At 36.2% G+C, this 21,376-nt stretch overlaps 1 protein-coding gene and 1 long non-coding RNA gene across 2 annotated transcripts; both read left to right on the top strand.

Annotated features, from left to right (window-relative positions):
- The first annotated feature begins 17,024 nt into the window (after positions 1-17,024).
- On the top strand, positions 17,025-18,021 carry LOC135730371 (uncharacterized). The gene is made up of 3 exons (XR_010525958.1): positions 17,025-17,106; positions 17,247-17,320; positions 17,929-18,021. It is a non-coding gene; the product is annotated as an uncharacterized lncRNA (long non-coding RNA).
- A 2,117-nt stretch (positions 18,022-20,138) lies between these two features.
- foxg1d (forkhead box G1d) lies at positions 20,139-21,316 on the top strand. The gene has a single exon (XM_065248283.1). The coding sequence runs from the start codon at positions 20,139-20,141 to the stop codon at positions 21,117-21,119; it is 981 nt and encodes a 326-aa protein (XP_065104355.1). The 3' UTR covers positions 21,120-21,316.
- The last annotated feature ends 60 nt before the right edge of the window (positions 21,317-21,376 follow it).

The raw sequence follows: 21,376 nt of genomic DNA, 5'->3' as shown, positions 1-21,376 counted from the left end.
GTAGAGAGGACCTACGAGAGAGAGAGAGAGGCGAGGGTGTTAGGCAAGTAGGGACCAAGTTCCGGACCAAGCCATTAATTGTGTTTTCCCTGTTCTGCCTCCAGGAAGAAGCGGAGGGCGCCACGGATTGCAGAAAGAGTCCTGGAAAGGAGTCCCGGCCCCCGCTCCACAGTTGAAAGAGCCCTGGAGGCGAGAAGCAGTAGCTTGTTTTAAACTGCCCTTCCCCTTTTCCCCCTGCTTTTAAATATTTAATAAAGTTACATTTTAATTTTAGTATACTCGTCTGTCTGGTCATTGGGGTGGTCTTGGGAACCTCCTCGAGGTGGAAAGCTAGGAAGGGGCGTGACCCTTTATCTATCTCGGGTCCGCTCCGACCTGTGACACAAACAACAGGAAAGGTTTATGTCAAGGAAGAATCGAGATGTAAAAGTAAGAATCCTTCATGTCTATAGCCGCAAACCAATCCTGGTAGAGAATATACATGAGAAGGTGAGCATTCTAAACGGGAGCCTGTGAAGTGCTCGGTTGAGAACACACAAATCCAGAATCGAGTGTAACCCTGGGGGTTCTTGGCAAACTAGTGTGATGGTGGCGTCCTCCTAGGGTTAGATCTCTTAAGACTCTCTGATGTTGAGAAAGTTTGGCAGGCCAGGGGCAGGTGGGGGGCGGGCCCTCAAAGGTTGAGGGTCGAGTTAGGATGTGCTTAATTGCCTCAATCTTATTTTTTTACCGTCAAGAATCTTCTAGGCAAAGTCCTTGAAAATCTCACCAAATTTCAGGTCACCCTGAGAGATGGGGGCATCTCAATCATTATAATAATGCACTCATATGATTCATTGAGTGATTGGTCTCCCGAGGTTGAACCCCTAGTGTCAGAGCGACAGAAAGGGAACTGTATTTTTTTGTGAAGTATGTTGGGAAGAGCTACAGTGATTAAGAAGGAATGTATTCTTAGATTCTAATAGGATTTTGGTTTATTACATGAAGAGAAAATAAAATTAATAGATTAAAATAAGTCAATAAATTCACTTAATTGATAATATGGTAATATGGAAAATTCAATCCCAAGGGTGCAGTTTCCCGGACAGAGTTTAGATTAATCCAGGACTAGACCTGGTTATATAACGACATTTAAGTAGTTTTTTCAAACATCCCTTACAAACAAAATAATACTGATGTGCATCTTGGGACAAAACAATGACATTGATATGTGTTATGATATGTTAGTGCAAGTTGTTTTTAAAATAACACAGCTCAAATATGCATTTTAGTCTGGGACTAAGATAAACCTTGTCCGGAATGAGTTACAATATTTAGTTTTGTGGTTTACTCTGTGGTGATAGGTAACAAATGGTTTGAAGTTTATTGAAAGTAAACTAAATTGGTTGTAAAGTAAATATTAGTTAATATAGGCCTAGTTCTTCATGAGGTACACAGCATTCAGTAGTAAATAATGGCTATTAAATAAGTAACAAGTAACTAACTGTTACTTATCCCAAAGAGAAGTATGTTATTACTACTGATTAGTTAATCACTCCTCCTTATTAGTTATCAGTTTTGACTTTTGTACTAATGTAGCACTAACAATTTGTTCTGGATTAGTTCCTGTGTGGGTTTTGCTTACTGGCATGTTTTGCTGCAGTTGTCATCAGTGATACCATCGTCTTCATCCCCCCAAACATCTACAGCAGAGAATATTAATGCTAAAAGGACAGCACAGCAACCCACCAGAGCGAAGATCACAATGCATTTCTGCTGAGACTGCAAGAAATCACAGAAAGAAAGCGAAACACTTACATATTAGAATACATATTTTTTATTACAAACATTTATCCAACTAAGACTCCCATGAAAGTCTCTAATGGATAAAAACTGTTACACATGCATAAAAACAAACATTTTGATTCAAGAGAATTAAAGCAGAGCAGCACATGTATTGACCACAAATACTATTTAGGAAGCTACTTTTCCATTGATATAAAGAAAACCAACGTGCAGGCTTATGCAAAGTAAAACATTGGTAAACATAAATGCCATTTATTGTAGACCTGGTGCTGTTTTCCTTTACGGAGCTCTGTTATCTTGGGAGTGTTACGTCAACCTAAGTTGCCGTCAGGTATCTGTATGTTCTGTGTGAAGACTGACTAGGGGTAAAGACCTGCAACTCTGCTTGCACTACTTGATCAAGCAAGGAAACCGACAAGGCACTTGAATATCCCTTCCGTATTACTAATAACTGTAATTTTTCTATTTGTTCTTTTTCTTTTCCTATCTTTAATATGCGCTTCCAGCATATTACTATGAACCGTTACATGCATTACTTACTTTTCAAATGCAAGAAACTATGAACTCACACCAATGTGTGACCCATCAGCACCTCACCTCCCCAACTTCTCTCGTAGGCATCAATAACCACTGAAAGGTAAGAAAGTATTCTCTTTATAGTCCGTTTCACTAAGATCTCTAACGATTACTAATGTAATAAATTAATCTCTCATATATGTCATAATTTGGCCTTGGTTGCATATGATGTTTTTTCTTATTAGAAATGTGACCATTATCATCTCGTAAATAACTTAGATGTATTGGGGAATTTGGCTATAGCAGTGGCGTAGCCATAATTTTTATGTTGATGGCCATGTTAAATGAGCAGGCTGCTCTATATCACATGTAGGCTATAATGTCTGTATTAAATGTGCACATTTTCAAGTCTTTGAAACCCATTTTGTGGATTCACACTTCTACAATCAGCGGTCACCCAAGAGATGCATACAGTGGGGAAAATAAGTATTTGACACATCAGCATTTTATCAGTAAAGGGATTTCTAAGTGGGCTAGTGTCACAGAATTTCCACCAGATGTAGCCATCAAGCCAAATATTGAATTCATACAAAGAAATCAGAACATTTAAGTATACAAGTTGAGTCATAATAAATAAAGTAAAATGACAGAGGCAATAAGTATTGAACACACTTTATTTAATACTTTGTAGAATAGCGTTTGTTGGTGATTACAGCTTCTAGACGCGTCTTGTATGGAGAGACCAGTCGTCAGGAGTGATCCTGGCCTATTCTTTCACACAAATGGTCTTTAAATCTTGAAGGTTCCTTGGGCATCATTTATGAACTTTGATCTTCGGTTCTCTCCCTATATTTTCTGAGGGATTTATATGGAATAAATTTCCCGCCAAATGTATTGAGGTCACGGTTCAAAAAATAATATGCGTGAATGAAAAAATAATAAGCGCAAATTTGATCTTTAAACAGAATTAAAATTAAATTGCACAAAACTGAAAAACGAATGCAAAGTTATCCAAATTGCATACAAAATGACATTTTCTTTGTTTATATTACTCCTTTATTTCTTCTCTCTAATATTTTCTGCTCATATTTATTTGTTTTGTATGCTTGTGCTGTTTTTATTCTCGCTCTTATTTCCACACTCTGCGCTTGCTTTTCCAAAAGTTGCCGTTAGAGTTTCATGCAAATCAGGGCGGACTTAAGCGTCACCATTGGTCCGCTAGTTGTAGATTGACAGCTCCTTTAGCCAATCAGTTGAAGAGGAAGTTGACGTCACTCCAGTGCGACTCCCGGCTGCATAGTCGTGCAGGAGAGGATGGATAACCGTCAGCTGGCAAATATTAGACAATTAAATATCATTAAACAAAATATTGTTAGTGTTTGACAGAAATACACTTATGTCTGTTGTGAGTACTCTTTGTCAGTTCTTTAAGATAATGTGTCATCCAAGTAAATGAAAGTCTGTTAACACGAATCCTTTTAGCTAGTTTAGGTTTAGGCAGTGGAGTGAGTCTTTGCAGTTTAAGGCTAAAATGAATTACATACATTGGCTTTACACATTCTATGCTCAGTACACTATAATGATAAAGTGATAATAGTTAAGTTATGTGCAAACGTATACAGTATAAAACTAAAAATATTACGATATCATAAGCATTCAGACCTTTCATAGATGGCTGTCTGCTTTTTAGGACAAATATATTTATGAAATTACCATTGGTAGACTTCAGCCAAGTTGTACATCTGAACGATCTTGACTAAAAAAAAAACATAATAGCAAACGGCCTGAATATCAGTGTGGTGCTTCAGGTTTTTATTTTGAATAAATGTACAGTAGTTATAACATGTTATAAAAGGAAGCTTTGTGTTTAACACTACTGTAGGGGATTTCCCAATATTGATAAGAAATAAAGCATTTTCAAACCAATTGCTTTTGTTTTATTTTCAGACCCATTGTGTTTACTCGGGCATTACATTATTTGTATTAATACAAATAAATAATAAATAATACAACTCAACAATACAGAAAAGGCTTTGTTTATTATCTGTGCTAGGAACTGCATAACCGAGTTAAATGACACAAATTAAAATAACTGTATGCTAAATTTACATAAATTATAAACTGATGCTTTAAGCTCCAATCCAGCAAGCTGCACAAAATAAAACTAAATATATACAATCTCTGAATTGTGAATTTCCATTAATAGTCCTTTATTGAGCCAATATTCATATTCTGACAGCATACAAAGAAAATAAGTTTAAAAACACTGCATTACTTTCTTGCATATGACGTGTGTGAATAAATAGATACACATAATATACTTTAAATATTGGACATATATAAATATTGGACATAAGGAGATTGGTTTAAAGATGTTTAAAATCTCCAGCATGTCTCTTGGTGTGTCAGAGCCAGAACACAGAAATGGATCAAAGTAGCCAGATTTAGTGCAAAGGTTTATTTATCTCCACATATATTAAGATTTTTAGGTGACAGGCAGGGTTGTAGAAAGGCTACATGTGTTTCAAACTGTACACGGGAAGGCACGTGTACAGTGTACAGTTTTATAGGACCTGTTGCAATAAGACCACGTAATATTGTGCCAAAACGTTTGCAATATAAACGTAAAAACAAATATTTAAACATGCATTTAAATCCAGCACAAAAATGCCACTGTGAGTGTATAATGAGCACATTAAAAGCAAAAGTATTCATATAACGTCATTTAATGTCTCGTATTACAATAAATATAGCTCTCATGACTTCACATAACAGCATAAATTCATGAATAAACATAAAGAAGCAGGATTGATATGCAAACTGTACTATTATTACTTAAATAAAGGTAATATTACTGAAGTAAACTTTGAGGTAAATACGCTAAGCGCTAACCGCTAAGTGTAAATAAGCTCAATAACAGTAGAAAAATTCAATTTTCTCTCAAAACGGACTCTATAAATGCCAATAATTATATTTAAAGAAACTGTACATGCATACTTCACTACCTGTGAATATACAAAAAGTTATCTGAAATTATCAAAGCCCATCTGACGGTTATCCATCTTCACCTGCACGATCGCCTGCTTTGAGTCGCACCGAAGTGACGTCAACACCCTCTCTTCGACTGATTGGCTAGAGGAGGAGCTGTCAATCTAAAACTAGCGGACCAATGGCGACACTTAAAGTCTGCCCTGATTTGCATGAAACTCTAACTGCAACTTTTGGAAATGCAAGCGCAGAGTGTGGAAATAAGAGCAAGGGAAAAACAGCACAAGCATACAAAAAAAATTAATATGAGCAGAATATATTAGAGAGAAGAAAAAAATGAAAAATATAATCAAAGAAAACGTCATTTTGTATGCAATTTGGATAACTTTGCATTCGTTTTTCAGTTTTGTGCAATATAACTTTAAATCTGTTTAAAGTTCTGATTTGCGCTTATTATTATTTTATTCATGCATATTATTTTTTAATCCGTGACCTCAATACATTAGGCGGGAAATTTATTCCATAGATTTAGGTCAGGTGATTGACTGGGCCATTCAAGCAATTTTTTTTCTTTGAAATCACTTCATTGTTTCCTTGCCTCGCATTTGTCCACCCTCTTTTCATTTTCAGCTTTCTGGTAGATGGCAGCAGATTTTTATCCAGAATGTAACGGTACATTTCTCCATCCATCCTGCCTTCAATAATATGAAGTCTGCCAGTACCCCTTGCTGAAAAGCAGCCCCATGCTTCTACCCCCAAAATTAACTATTGATATGGTGTTCTTGGGGTGGTGGGCAGTGCCATTTCTTCTTCAAACATGGTGTGTAGAATGACTGTCAAAAAGTTCAATTTTGCTTTCATCTGACCATACTACAGTCTCCCAATAATCCACAGGCTTTTCCAAATGCTCTTTCGGAAACTTTAACTAAGCCTCAACAAGCTTTTGTTCAGCAATGGAGTTTTTTCTTTGGACTCCTCAGACAGGGATCTTCCATGGAGCACGTGATCGTGGCCGGTTTATGATGAAGTGATGCTCTTTCCAATTCCGGATAATGGCCCCAACAGTGCTCACAAGAACATTTAGCATTCTAGAAATGCGCCTATAACCATTCCCCCATTTAACAATAAGATTACAACTTATTCCTTGTGTTATTTCACTTTATTTATTTTGACTCAACTTGTATACTTAAATGTTTTGATTTCTTTGTATGAATTCAATATTTGGCTTGATCGCTACATATGGTGGACATTTTGTGCCAATAGCCAACTTAGAAATCCCCTTACTGATAAAAATGCTGATGTGTCAAATACTTATTTTCCCCACTGTACAGCTGCTCTGGGAATGTGTCTGGGGGGACTCACTGCAGGCAGACACCAGCACCTTCTTTTGCAACTGTAATATCTGGGCAACACACATAATATAAAAAAGTGTAGATTGAGTGCACTGTAAATCAAGATAAAAGCATCTTCCAAATGCGTAAATTATTTTTGGCATTTGTCATTTTGTATTTTGATGTTTTGTACTCTACCCCACAGAACCATAGCAACAGTTTTCATTTCTGATAGAAAACCTAAAGAGTTCTTAGATCTGACTGATTTTTCAAGTTGAAGAATTGGAACAATAGGAATAGAAACCCTTTTGCATGACCCTTTTCTGTAAATAATCTCACATGCCACCGCACACAAGCAAAGCATTATTTGCTTCAAAAAGGGACCAACTTGATACTGTGGAAGGAGACCATCTGTCTCAAAGTAGGTTATTGATTGTAAGCTGTAATCTTATATCCAATAAATCAATAAAAGCTGCATTAGACACGAGAGAGAGAGTGCTCTCCAGCTCAGCTGCTTAGGATATTACTGTTGAGTACAAAGTGGGCAGAATGTCAGCATTTCCCCTTACTTCTCCTTTGTTCATTGCTCAATTACAGATTATATTTTGCTTAGACCTGTGGTTTTATGTTCCAGTCTGTTCCAAATCAAACTTTCTGATGTATTCTGGTGTTTTCCAGCACATACACATCAGCCTAAGGATAAACTGGAAACTTTCTGTTTCTTTTTAATAAATAAAAATATTAATAAGACCCCAGAGGGGATGATCTCCTCCTCCACCAGAGGTGTGCATTCAAGGTCCTGACGTTTATCCCAAACTCTAATCAAACACACCAGTATGTTATTTCCAAGTAATACTGAAAATTTGGTTAGATTTATTAGGTGTTTGTTTAGGGTTGGATCTAAGCTCTGCAGGACAGTGGCTGTCCACAACCTGAAATGCCCACCCTGTCATACAGCGTTTGTCTTATTTGGATGAAATTTTGTATTTAGCATATACTAATGCTCCCACTCAAAATGTAATATAAAGCTTTTTGATTTACAGATCCATTCCTATATAACATATCAATGAATTTGACAGCGAGCATGCAATAATGGACAAATGACTGTATGTTCTAAGGCTTTGGTGTATTGACATAAAATGTGGTACAGTCATCACAGTAATGATCTGCAAAGTGCCATCTACTGGTCCAGAGATATGAAAAAGATATTATGCTTACAACTTTTAAACAAGCATTCACCTAATTCATTTTCTAAACTTTTTATGCCACAAACATTTTGACCAGAACCGAACACACATATCTATTAAGGACACCTGAAAACAACAGATCCAGTTCCGGTTCAGCCGGTTCAACAATAGGAATATTTTTAGACGGACTTCTTCATTAGTCTCCCCACAATCTGTTTGCCTACTTATCTGCCTGGTTGACCCTGCATTTTGTGTTGCCTCTTCAAGCTCAGTCAGATTCTTAAAACAGTGTTTATTGTAAGTAATAGTTCATCCCCAAAAATTAGCCCATAACATACTCACTTAATGCCATAGGGTGTATATGACTTACTTTCTTCAGTCAAACAGTTGAAAATTTTAAACAATTTCTGGCACTTCCTAGCCTTATAATGCATTGCGTACAAATTATCCCCTGTTTTCTGAATTCCAGCCATTATTAGAAAGCAATTCATACAACTCCAGTGGGTTAAGTAATGTCTCCTGTAGTAAGTAAAACAATATGTTAATGAGAAAAAACTATTCATATTTTGAGTATATTAAGCAATTTGGCAATATGCCACATTTAAATGCAAACACATGTAGATGATTGAATACCTGCAAAATGAGGGCATGCCATTGCCACATTGGTAAGTAGAATGATCACTACTTTTCACGTTATTTTGTGTCGACAGAAATGCTTCAAATGTCCAGACTCTACTCTTGTTAAGCCTTGCAACGGTTCCTGAGTTTGACAACTCCTCTGCAAGTTGCTGCACTACCTACAGCACTCTATTTAACGGATAGTTCACCCAAAAATGAAAATTCTGTCATCAATTACTCACTGTCATGTTGTTACAAACCTGCATAATTCGGTATAATTGTATTTGTTCTGATGAACACAAAGGAAGATATTTTGAGAAATGTTTGTAACCAAACCGTTTGTGGAGCCCATGTACTTCCATAGTATTCTTTTTTCCTACTATGGAAGTAAATGGGTGAACCTTGAGTAAATTACCTCAAAAAAGCAACTTCTATAGTCAGGTTCTATTACACCTCGAGTCCGGTTAAGATAATATGTTTGGAGGTGTGGAATACAGCTGATTAAAACCCCTCAAACTTTTGGAGTTTGCTCTGCACAAGAACAACACGCCAAGAAGAGCTTTCAGATGAGCTATGATCAAGAATTGTTGCTTTACATAAAGCTGGAAAGGGTTACAAAGTTATTTCAAAGACTGTAGAAATTCACCAGTCTACAGTTAGGCAAACAATCTACAAATAAAGAGGTTTTGGGACTGTTGCTATTTTACCAAGAAGTGGGCGCCCAGTTAAAATGACACCAAGAGCACAACGAAGACTCGAGAAATGAGGTAAAGAAACAACCCTGAATGACGGCCAAAGATTTCAAGGCATCACTGGAACTTGCTAACATCTCCATTCACGAGTCTACGGTATGTTAAACATTGAACAAGCCGAATATCCACAGAAGGACACCACGAATGAAGCCACTGCTCACTAAAAAGAAGATTGCTGCACGACTGAAGTTTGCAAAAGAGCACATTGACACTCCACAGCTGTATTGACAAAATGTTTTGTGGACTGAAGAAACTAAGAATAAACTATTTGGTAAAAAACACACAGAGCTACCTACATCTGTTGTAAAAAAGGGCACGGCATATCATCATGAAAACATCATCCCAACTGTTAAGTATGGTGGAGGAAACATCATGATTTGGGCCTGCTTTGCTGCATCAGAGCTTGGCAAGCTTGCAATCATTGAAGGTAAGAAGAATTCCCAAATATATCAGACAATTCTTCAGGATAATGTGAGAATGTCTGTACGTCAGCTGAAACAGTGTAGGAGGTGGGTGATGCAACAGGACAAAGAACCAAAACACAGAAGCAAGTCCACAACAGAATGGCTTTAGAAAAACTAAATCTGCCTTTTGGAGTGGCCAGACCTCAACCCAATAGAGATGCTATGGATTGAAAGAATATGACCAAGCTAAAGCAGTTCTGCAAGGCAGAATGGGCTAAAATTTCTCCTCAATGTTCAGGTCTGATCCACAGCTACATGAAGCGCCTGGTTGAGGTTATTGCTGCCGGTTAGTTCTAAGGGTTCACTTACTTTTTCCACTGCCATTTTGCATGTTGAATGAGTGTGTTCAATAAAGACATCTGAATTATTTGTGTTATTATTTTTAGACACATTATGTTTGTCAATACCCTCGACTTAGAAGAAAATCAGATCACATTTTATGACAAATGTATTCAGAAAACCATGAAATTCCAAAAGGCTCACATACTTTTTACGCACTGAATTATTTGAATTAAGTTTCAATAATCTTAAACATTGTTATGCTAAACACAATACATGATATCTGACCATCTATTCATTTTGACATTCTTTGTAATGTTGAACAAGATATTTGGCACTTTACAACCTTACACAAAAAGTAGAATGCTCTTTATTGTGCAATGCTACCCTCTAGTGATGAGGAACAGAAAATTTAAAAGTAACAGGAACACAAATTACAACTTGAGGACAACAATCATGAGAATATATTCTGTAGGCCAAACATAAGAACCTTATAAGAGTTGGTACTCCTGAATGACAACCACAGGTACTGGTACACTCACACCAATACACCTGGAAAATCCAGCTTTGGGTGACTGTAATTTTGATGACCAATCCATTACCTCACTACATAACAGATGAAAATAATGTATTTCAGCTGTTCTCTATTCTCCATAGCTGAAAATGAGTGTTTTGTTAATAGAATTATATTTGGGTCACTATGTTTGTGTTGCATTACACTGAGTATAATGTAAGCAGCTGAATAGTTAGACAAAAATATATTTTCTCTGATGTCTCATACTTAACCAAGTGAGCAGTCAGAGAAAGTGATGTTGCATATTCGTTAAAGCTCAGAGATCATAACTAAAAGGTTGCCCTTGCACAAAAAAGAGCTGAAAGCCAACAAGCACTATCCTCAGCACTTAACCTCCGGTTACTTCATGGGAATTTAACCTGTAATCATTGTGCAGTAAACTGTTTAGATAAAACCATCTCTCTATGTCAAGCTGATATTCTCATCACTCATCAAGGTTCCCCAAATGGGCTACTGAAACACTCATAAACACAATCACGTGTTAAAAATTCACAAATCTTTCTAGTTAAAAAGGAAGAATCCACACAAAAAATATCTTGTAACATTACACCACAGGCTGGGCTATTGATTATGTATTGCATTTTCAAAAATGTTTAAACCGATATAAAACACTTTCTTGGTTTACTGGGACAGTCAGTGTGTAAAATCCCTTTGTCTTCACATTTAAGAAAGAACATCATAATCACAAAGGCTTCAAAAAAAAAACACATCCCGAACAATCTAATACTCAAATAACATTCTTTATAATGTCACAACGCCATAATACAGGAAGAGACTGAAACTCAACACCAGATTGAATGTTTTCGCCATTTTAAATGAGTTACTAAAATAGGAAACACTTTATATCCTTGTGTGTATTTGTAGTTATTAAAATATACAAATGTTAAACTCATGCTCTCTACAAATGCATTTTCCTGAGCTCAACTACTCACATTCATGATGGGCTGTAAATATCTTCTACAGATCAGATGCTGTGATCACAGACTGATGCTACTGTGTGTGTGTCTGCCGTCCGGTATTGATGTTGGAGTGAAATCAGTTTTACTGCTTCCCTCTCTGAGCGTTTACTCCACCCATCACTGTATCAGACTATACTGTATGTGATCACTCCATCCCTCCTCTGTGACATACAACCTCTTTACACAATCCATCCAATAAGAAACAAGCCCCTTCTTCAACATCACATCCTGACAAGAATATGAAACATACTCAGAATCACAACAGAGCATCAAACCTTATATAATCAACACAAACACTGATTGATCACAATCAAATGAGCAGATAAGTAAACATTGTTTTTAAATGTATGTAATTTTATCTAGATTTAAATTTTTGTAACATGTATTGTTTGCAAAATATGATTTCTGAAATGACTCGGAAGGAACAGCTTTTTAATACCTTTTAATAGCATTGTTTGTTTGTTTATTCTTAACACTATCTATGGCTATATTCATGGCGATAACTGGTTAATCCATTCACAAATTAATTCATACACAAGTTGATCCATACGGGCAAGTTGGCAACTCCAATTCACTTAACTTGCATGTTTTTTGGTCTGTAGGAAGAAATCGGAGAACAAATGAAAAAAAATTGCTGTGACACAACAGTGGTACCCACTGAGCCACTGGTGCCCCCATAAATAGCTTTAAAAATGAATAAAACTCTCTGAATCAACTGATTTCAAATGATGTAGGATATAAAAGTAATCCAGAGATCTAAACCATCTCTTAAAGCCCTTCTAACCTAAAAAAATGCACTTTTAAATGTGTTTCTATCAGAAAATAAGTCGCCAGTGTGTGTGCAGAAACATCCTGTAATTATTCAAATCCATTTATTCTTCTTTGTGTAATCTCCTTTAAAACGCAACATCACAAAACAGTTTTTGGGGGATCCCCTATCAATGTGATGTCACATTGATTACTCCCCACCTATGACTGCTCACAGGCTCTGCCTTTATGAGCGTGTAGTTCAATCTTCTGCCAGAGACACATATTTTAATGTAGTCCAAAGCACAAAGCACAGATTTTGCATACGGGGAGGGGAACAGAAGCTTTTTTTTGCATTTAAAGAAACAGCATGTTTTTCATTGCAGCCACAAATGGCCATGTTCAACATCGTATAGTGAAAGATCTGTGGTGTAATTTGAGCTGAAACTTTACAGACACATTCTGAGGATACCAGAAACTATTTTAATATTGCTGGTTAGGGGCCCTTTAAATCTTAAAAGCCTGTATTATTACGTGTTTTCTTATTGTTTAATATTAAAAGGGATTGTTCTGTGGCATGTGTTGTTCTGAGATCATGAGCTTGAGATACAAAATAAAGATTAAGAAAAGTTCAGCACACAAATGTATTTATACAGTTTACAGAATTGCTTTTTTAGAACAGTGTACCCTGAAAGATTTACAGGATGAAGAAGCGATTTTCCATACAAGGCTTATATTAGTCCCAAAATAAAATGCATGTTTGAGCTGTCTTAAAAACACCTTGTGACATATCTTAAAATATATCCTAATATACAATGAAAAAAATATAAACGTTTTTTTTCCTCACATTTAAAAGTTTTTTTTTCTCACATTTAAAAGTTTTTTCTCACATTTTTCATGAGCTGAACTCAAAGATCTTAGACCTTTGCTATGTACACAAAAGGCCTATTTCTCTGAAATATTGTTGACAAATCTGTCTAAATTTGTGTTAGTGAGCACTTAATAATCCACCACACAGGTGTGGCATGTGCTTATTAGACAGCGTGATTATTGCACAGATAGGTCTTAGGCTGGCCACAATAAAAGACCTCTAAACTGTGCAGTTTTACTGTATTGGGGAGGGGGAGACCATTTGCAACACATCTCCTTTGCATACAGTTGATCAGGTTGTTGATTTTTTATGGCCTGTGGAATGCTGAACTACTCCTCCTTAATGGCTGTGCGAAGTTGCTGGATATAAGGGATCAGCTCATGAAAAATGGGGGCAAAAAGACAAGTGTTGTGTTTATTATTTTAGTTGGAGTATGTTCTTGTTTTGTAGGAAGCTTGGGGTTAGGGTTACCCAGCTCATATGCTGGGTCAAACATCTTTACAAACATCATAAAGCCCTCATCCTCTACCACAAATATATCTGTAATGATTATGTCCACTAAAATCTCAACCATGTATTTTTTGTGTTAAAATGATAATGATTTTTTAATGTATATTTTTGCATGTTTTATTTGTTGTATGCATGGTTTATATGATATAATGCTTAAAACTGCTGTTTTTATTTTATACGTACCTTGTTTATGAACACCAGAAGTTTGCCCATTCAGTAAATAGGGGTGTTTGAAGCACAGGTGACTCATGAGGTGTTGTTATCAGTAACTGATTTGCATGCTGATCAATAGCCGGTCCTCCCTATACGCAGAGTACGCAAGGTGCGTAGGGCCCCGAACCACTAGGGGACCCCCTTGCTCTTAACGTCAGCATTCAAAAGCACACCAAGCAGTCTGATCTCACAATACTTTAATTACAGTTGTCATTTGGTCTGTGCAGCTCCACATGCAGTTAACGCACCTATTGACATGCGTCTTGATATTTGGATTTGGGTTAAAGGTATTCGCCTGGAGCAAAAAAAAAAAACAAAAAGCGCCATGAAGATAAAGTCAAAAGATTAAGAAAACATTGGGGATGGTTTCCAGGGTTTAGATTAATCCTGGACTAGGCCTTGGTAATTTTAGGAAATTAAAGTAGTTTTTACAAACAAACCTTACAAAAAACTATAATGGTGTGCATTTTCAGACAAAAGAATGGTACTGATATGTTAAAAAAATGTCAGTGCTCAAACATGCATTTTAATCTGGGACTAGGATAAGCCCTGTCTGGGAAACCGCCCCATTAAGTTTTAAAGTTCCTATTTAGTCTTGAATAACCATGCAATGATTAATTACACTCATTCCAAATCCCCAGATTCAATATTAGTCCTGTGTGTTTTGTTAGAAATGTATGCATGCATAGTTTAAATCTTTCATAAGTTACGTGTTAAAGAAATAAACACATTCATGTCACGGTTAGTGCGTGTCATGTTTTGTGTCTGTTCTGATTCTTACCACTTGGACACTTAATCATTGATTGCCTGTCTTATTTCACCTGTTGTCAGTTAGTGTGTGTGTGTGTATATATATATATACCCTTGTCTCTGCCATATTCACTGCCGTGAACTCTGTATTTGTGTCCTGACTCCTATATCCAGTTGTGACATTTCATTCACGCAAGCTGTTTTGTGACTCCTCTCAGCATTTTAAAACAATGTAAATTACATCTAAAGTTTGCATATTTAGAGAATTATTGGTGTATTGGTGAGTCTGATCATTCATTAGTTTCTGATTTGTTTGCCTGATGTCCTGCATCCCTTAAATAATATATTTGGCAATAGACCTTGTTCTGTAACAATGTAACAGATTAACCCCTATGAAAATTAACCATGTTTTTTTGTGGTAAAACACATTTTTTTTGTGGTATATTGATTACTATTAGCAAAACCATGGTTTAAATACAATAATGGTTTAACTACGGTTTTTGAAAAATATTGTTTACAAAACCATGGTTATTGTGGTAACCATGGTTTTACTACAGTAATTTTTTATTTACTGTAGTAAAACCATGGATCATTTTTGTAAGTGAAGGGCTTTTTAAAAACACGCATCAATGTTGGGAAGTACTTTGAGTGTGACAGTAATGTCCATTTGGCAAAAATGTACAGCTATAAGATACAACATGTTTTAGTTAACATTTGGTTTATAGCTACATACGCGTTGCTCTCGCGGTACTCTGATGTCATTCGCCGATCAGTCTGCCCGGATCCACGCAAGATAAATACCTCTTACTTGGCTCACCTAAAATTAATGAGAGTAGGCGGCTGCAGTGAGGGGAGAAGTGAAAAAAGAGCTTTGAAATCGAACACCTATCCAGTCTGGCGGTCCAGTCGTCCACAAACGTCAGCAGAGTCAAAAGATGTTGCGTGTTTTATAAATTGAAATACCAATAAATGCATTTACATGAAGATGTTTAGGAGAATCAACGTAGATGAACTGTTTATTACTGGTAAAGGCTACTTACTATGCTAAATGTTGGGATGTGTTCAGCACCAATACAAAGGTTATTAAAATACAATTGTTATAAGTCGATAACAAGTTGGAAAACTATAAAAACTACTACCAATGAGCATTATGCTTTGTCGTCATCAAGTCTTTTCCCATCATTGTGCTTTTCGTCAACGCAGTCGATGCAGAGCAACTGCGCTCGGCTGCAGAATCCGACGATTCCATCCTATGTTCTAGATCATTTGTGTATGCTGTTAAAATGTTTCATAGATGTAAATATTGTAAAACTTTCCCATGTTTTGTTGTGTAGAGAGGAATTTGTAATAATTTGTTATACTTAGTGTAATTCAGAGTAGGCTACGCATTTAGTTTGTTGTATTGTGAGTGTGACAGTCCCTCTATTTTCACAAATCAATCACAAATCATCACTTTATGCATCTCCTCTTTCCGGGATCAAATCTGCTGTCATCTACAGTTATACACATTTTACAGAGACCAGTCATATTAGACTTTTAAGAACTTTTGTGGCACTTTGATCAGGGGAAATGTAATAAAATAATAAGAGACTATAAACTCAAAGCTTTTTAATTCAATTTATTTTCTAAAATTTAATTTTCACTTTTTTTGCAACAATTCAATAGAGAAAGAGCAAAAAATCCACACTATGTAAGGAATAATTGACGACGGGCCATTGAATTATAAGAAAATAATGCACACCCAAGGTGCAATGCGGCACGACGCGAAGCGGAGTGTGCATTATTTTCAAATAATTCAAAGGACCGGAGTCAATTATTCCTCTTATACCACGGTTACCACAAACATTGCTCTGGTGCCTATTTTTAAAACATTTGACAAGTTAAGTGTGCAGTTATCAGAAATTAATGCATACCCACGGAACATTTCTCAGCCAATCAGAATACAGCATTCAATAGACTGTGGTATAATATCAAATAAGTTGTTTGGCAAATGGTTACTTTAGTAAATATCACACAATATGATTTTATTCTTTAATAATCAATTAGTGAAATATAATTGTAATAAATAATTTATTAACCACCCCAAGAATGACACTAATCTAAACTTATTGATGACGTTATAACATGGGCTTCGAATCCTATATTAATCATGCTGAGGTTTTCACGACGAGGTAATGTGTATAAATGCAGTTATAACATTAAAAGGGACAAGATAGTCGACGTGACCTTCAGGTTTCCATGGCAATCAGTCAATCACATGTTACGTTTATGCTGCGATCATTCGCGCTGTATCCATGATCCAAATGTCATGTCGTGTAAGTTGGCATGTTCTATTCGAATTGAAGTTAATTGTAATGGTGTAATTTTTCTCTTGTTGAATAGTTAGCAAGTTTTAATGGAAATAGAAAATATTGGTTATCTAGACAAATGTGCTCTTGTTTTCAGTATATTTTTATAACTCTTTTGTAATGTCTTTGTTATAGACCTTCAAATTAGAAAAGTGAGGATGATCTTGTCAATGCTGAGATTTTCATGCATCAACAGCCACTACATCTGGATCAGGTAATGTTGTGTTAACCCTGCTATTCTACAGTATTTACTTAAATGCAGTATGCAAGTGTATGTATTCATGTTCTGATAAAAGTCATTATAGAATTCTCTTCCAATATTGCACTAATTTTTCTTTTTTATATTTTGTCAAGATTGAACAAGAAACAGACAGCAAGGGTTGTCAGATCAGAAACAGAATGACACACAAACACAAGAAACTTCACAGGTGAGAATTGAGAGTGGCTTTTTAAAAACACCTGCTACTTGTTTCTCAAGACTGGTTTATCATTGTCATTAGGAAAATATAGGAAACTAATTAAGGATACAATGGTTACTTTTCAGCACAGCAATTAATTTCTTTTGTATGCCACTATTCCTTCTACAGTATGCAGGCCTACATATTTCAAACACTTTGTTTTCAGTAGACAGAGACAAAAGTTAATTCATAGTTCAGAGTGGATTGTGACGCAAGTTTTATAGAGGCTTCATATTGACAGAAAAAAATGGGTCTTTGTGGTGGTGTACATGACAGCATTTATTTGTTCCTGTCTTTATGTGTTATTGCTTTAATCATATATTTTTTAAATGTCCATGAGCTACCACCCTGGTAATGCACCACCAAGCTAGCATATATAGAAATCAATAATTTACCATTTATTTTTGTGAAGCGTCTCCCCTAAAACTTTACAATGCATTTAATATTTGTTTTGTAATCAGATCAAATTCTACTAATCCTAATAATTAAGATGCAGTGTTTTGTATTTCACAATTTATGTTTTCTTTTTAAAAGGGGCTATGACTTGTTTTTATTTTATTATGTGTTTTAAATTGCAGGCAGATCAACATGCAATTTAAAGACGTGTGATAAAATACAGAGAGGTGAAGTCGTGTGTCTTTCCAGATGCCCAAATCATTCCCCCTTAAAAGGTAATGAAGTAATGTTATGACAAAAAATTTAAACATTCTTAATTTCTTTAAAAGTTGTACTTGGGCCACAGTTTTCTGTATTTCTAACCTAAACATTACATTTATGTTTCTATACTAATGAAATGTTTTTCTTTTTCCGAACTTTATCAATGATTGCTAAGATGAGCCTGAAGAGGAGATTTGGAAAGATGTTCATAAGTCTTTGCTTTGCCAGATCACCTGTGGTAAGTTTGTAAAACGTTAAAAATAGGATTATAACATCTCCTAATCAAAAGTTTTTGATCAGGTCGGGATTTCTGCTAACAAGATGCCTTGCTGGTTTGAGTGAGTTTGAAGTCTCACACAGACAGTCCAGAGGTTCTGAAGTCCATCTTCGATTTCATTGGTAAGGGACTACACAAAAGGCTGTTTGACCCACACGTAAGCACATAAGCATCTCATTTGGGGGGTGTTGAAAATATAAAGTTGATATCACTTAAGCATTCAGTATTGGATTAATTTGTAACCAAATCGCTCAGAAGCACCATTCACTACCATAGTGTTCTTTTATCCTACTATGTAAGTCAATGGTGCTTCTAGTCAGTTTGGTTGCAGACATTCCTTAAATCTTTGTGTTCATCAGGACGCTTTAAGGTGTAGAAACATCTCAGCAACCATCAAGAGAAATTGGAGGCAACTGAGCTAAATTGCAGATGTTGTTGCAAAGGGTCTGAATATGTGTAATGTAAATATGATATGTTTTCTTTTTTCATACATTTGCAAAAGTTTCTAAAATTCTGTTTTTACTTTGTAAAAATATCTAAACAATTACAGTATCATGCAACAACATAAAATTTGAAAGTGAAAGGTGTATGATAATTTCTGAATGCACTGTAGATGATCTTAATTGAACCTCATTGTCATCTTCGTAAACACAACGGCTTTCATCCTTCATCAGATGGCTATGCAATGTTTTAAGTCAAACTATTAAAGAAAACACATCTTGCCCTGATGTGCAATAACAAGATTTTTTTGTACATGGGCTAAAATGCAGCATTTTTTGAAAATTAAATATCTTGTGTTTTTTTCCCTCTTTAGATGCTGTCATCATATTAAGTACAGCATGAGCCAGAATGGATGGGAGGTGGTGGCCATAAGAAGACTGTCAACTAAACCAACAACAAAATTCATATTTGCAGTTTTTCTTGAATAAAGTTTTTCTATTCAGATGAATAAAATGACTTTAAACATGATTTTGTTTTCATATTTTATGATTTTATTCTATATTTCGATTATTCCACTTCTGCACTACTAACTGGAAACCTAACTGTTTGAAAGAATGTGTTTTATCCATAAAACATTATTTTAAACAACTGCTTTCATGTTTATTTGGAAAGGGTATAGCACCTGCCATCTTATTTGTCCACATTTAAACTTTACCTTCTTTATGTGTTTAGTTTTATGAATGGGGTTGTACTGTAAGTTATGAGCAGCAAGTTGCATTCATATGATAATTGCACAAAAAATATGACACGTTTACAGTAAATATTGCAGTGTAAAGTAAAAATCTTTATTTATTGTTAAAAACAACAAGGAAATAGAAGGTTGAAATTGCGTCGTGATATAAACCTTAATTCACCTATGTTGAAAGTGTGACGTTGAAACAATGTCGTGAAATCAATGTTGAAATTTTTTGCAAAACCAAAATGTGATTCAACGTTGGTACCTGACGTTGATTCAACGTTGAAATATGGCTGCCGTCGCATCATCCAGGTGGATGCTGCACATTGGTGGTGGTTGAGGAGAATCCCCCTGTCATATCTAAAGTGCTTTGAGGTCTGCAGAAAAGCGCTATATAAATTTAACGAATTAGCCTATTATTTTTATTACCATTGTGACTGGTTTGTGATCCAGGGTCACAAATAGGTTTATGGGATAAATAATTATCAGTAGTTCACTATAACAACAGAGTTAATGGAAGGTGCTCATGAAGACTGAAAAAAAATCTAGTTGAGACTCCTCCCTCTCAGTGATGTTAATATATCGGGGGACCTCCTTAATCAATGAATATTTTCTATGGCTCTTCTAAACTCCAGGAGCTATTTCATACCCTGACATCATCTTTTTGATAAAGCGACATGGATCAAACAGAAACAAGGAAGTTGCAGAGGCCGAGTTCCTTCACTATCAAAAGTTTACTGCTTCCGTCTAAAACGGACAAACAGCACATAAAGCCTTCGAAGAAACGTCAGCCGCCGTCCTCTACTTACTCACCAGATCCCGATGAGATGAAGTCCCCAGAGAAGGACAAAATCGCGGAAGAACCCAGTCAAAGCGAAAAGCCAGACAAACCTCCGTTTAGCTACAACGCGTTAATAATGATGGCTATCCGACAAAGCCCCGAGAAGAGACTCACGCTTAATGGAATTTACCAGTTTATTATGAAAAACTTTCCGTTCTACCGAGAGCACAAGCAAGGCTGGCAGAACTCCATCCGTCACAATTTAAGTCTTAATAAATGTTTTGTTAAAGTGCCAAGACATTATGACGACCCAGGAAAAGGCAACTATTGGATGTTAGACCCGTCCAGTGATGATGTTTTTATTGGCGGTACGACTGGCAAACTCCGGAGACGCTCGGCTACATCGAGAGGAAAACTCGCTATTAAACGAGGGCTTCGGTTTTGCCCGTTGGCACTTGGAATCAACGAGGCGGCAAACAATCCTCTATACTGGCAAATATCGCCTTTAATATCCTTACACCATCCGCAGTACAGTGCATCATCGCACGGATTCATGAATCAAGGTCATGGTTACAGTTCTTTTGTCCCTGGAGTGGAGCATTTGGGCAACAGGGATCTGACACGGCCAATTCTCGGAGATTCTAGCGGTCCACTCGGTTTGACAAACGCTTACAGGATGAGTTCGTCCTCCTTTGGGTTATTATCTGTCCAGTCCGGATACTTACAGCCACCTGCCATGCAGCAAAACACGGTCACCTCTCAGCAGACATTGCTTACGGACACCTTCAGGATAAATTCATCATCTCTCTCCCCCGCTGTATCCAGTGGTTTACATGGAGTTTTGTCCCATCGCGACACCGCCACAGATTTATTTTAAATTAAACGCAAGAGTAAACTACTAAGAGGTGCGTCATACGTTTGCTATGTAATGCAACAGCTATGGGCTGAAATTACTGAATGTTTTGTACATAAAATTTCAAGTCACTAAATGCGTTATCCACTTCATATTATGTGCTTAAAGAAAAGCGCAAGTATTGATATTTTGCGTCTTGCTATTTAAGACCAGACATGTTACTGTTAGAAGGTTTGTAAATTTGTATTTAATGTCACTGTATCTATTTAAACTTATATCAC

This window comes from Paramisgurnus dabryanus, chromosome 20 (genome assembly GCF_030506205.2).
Source record: "Paramisgurnus dabryanus chromosome 20, PD_genome_1.1, whole genome shotgun sequence".
NCBI classification, from domain to species: Eukaryota; Metazoa; Chordata; class Actinopteri; order Cypriniformes; family Cobitidae; genus Paramisgurnus; species Paramisgurnus dabryanus.
The sequence above is the reverse complement of the archived record's forward strand: the minus strand, read 5'-3'. Positions and strand labels throughout refer to the sequence as shown.

Coding starts and splice junctions, on each gene's coding strand:
- foxg1d (XM_065248283.1), top strand. CDS start 20,139: ATGGATCAAACAGAAACAAGGAAGTTGCAGAGGCCGAGTTCCTTCACT.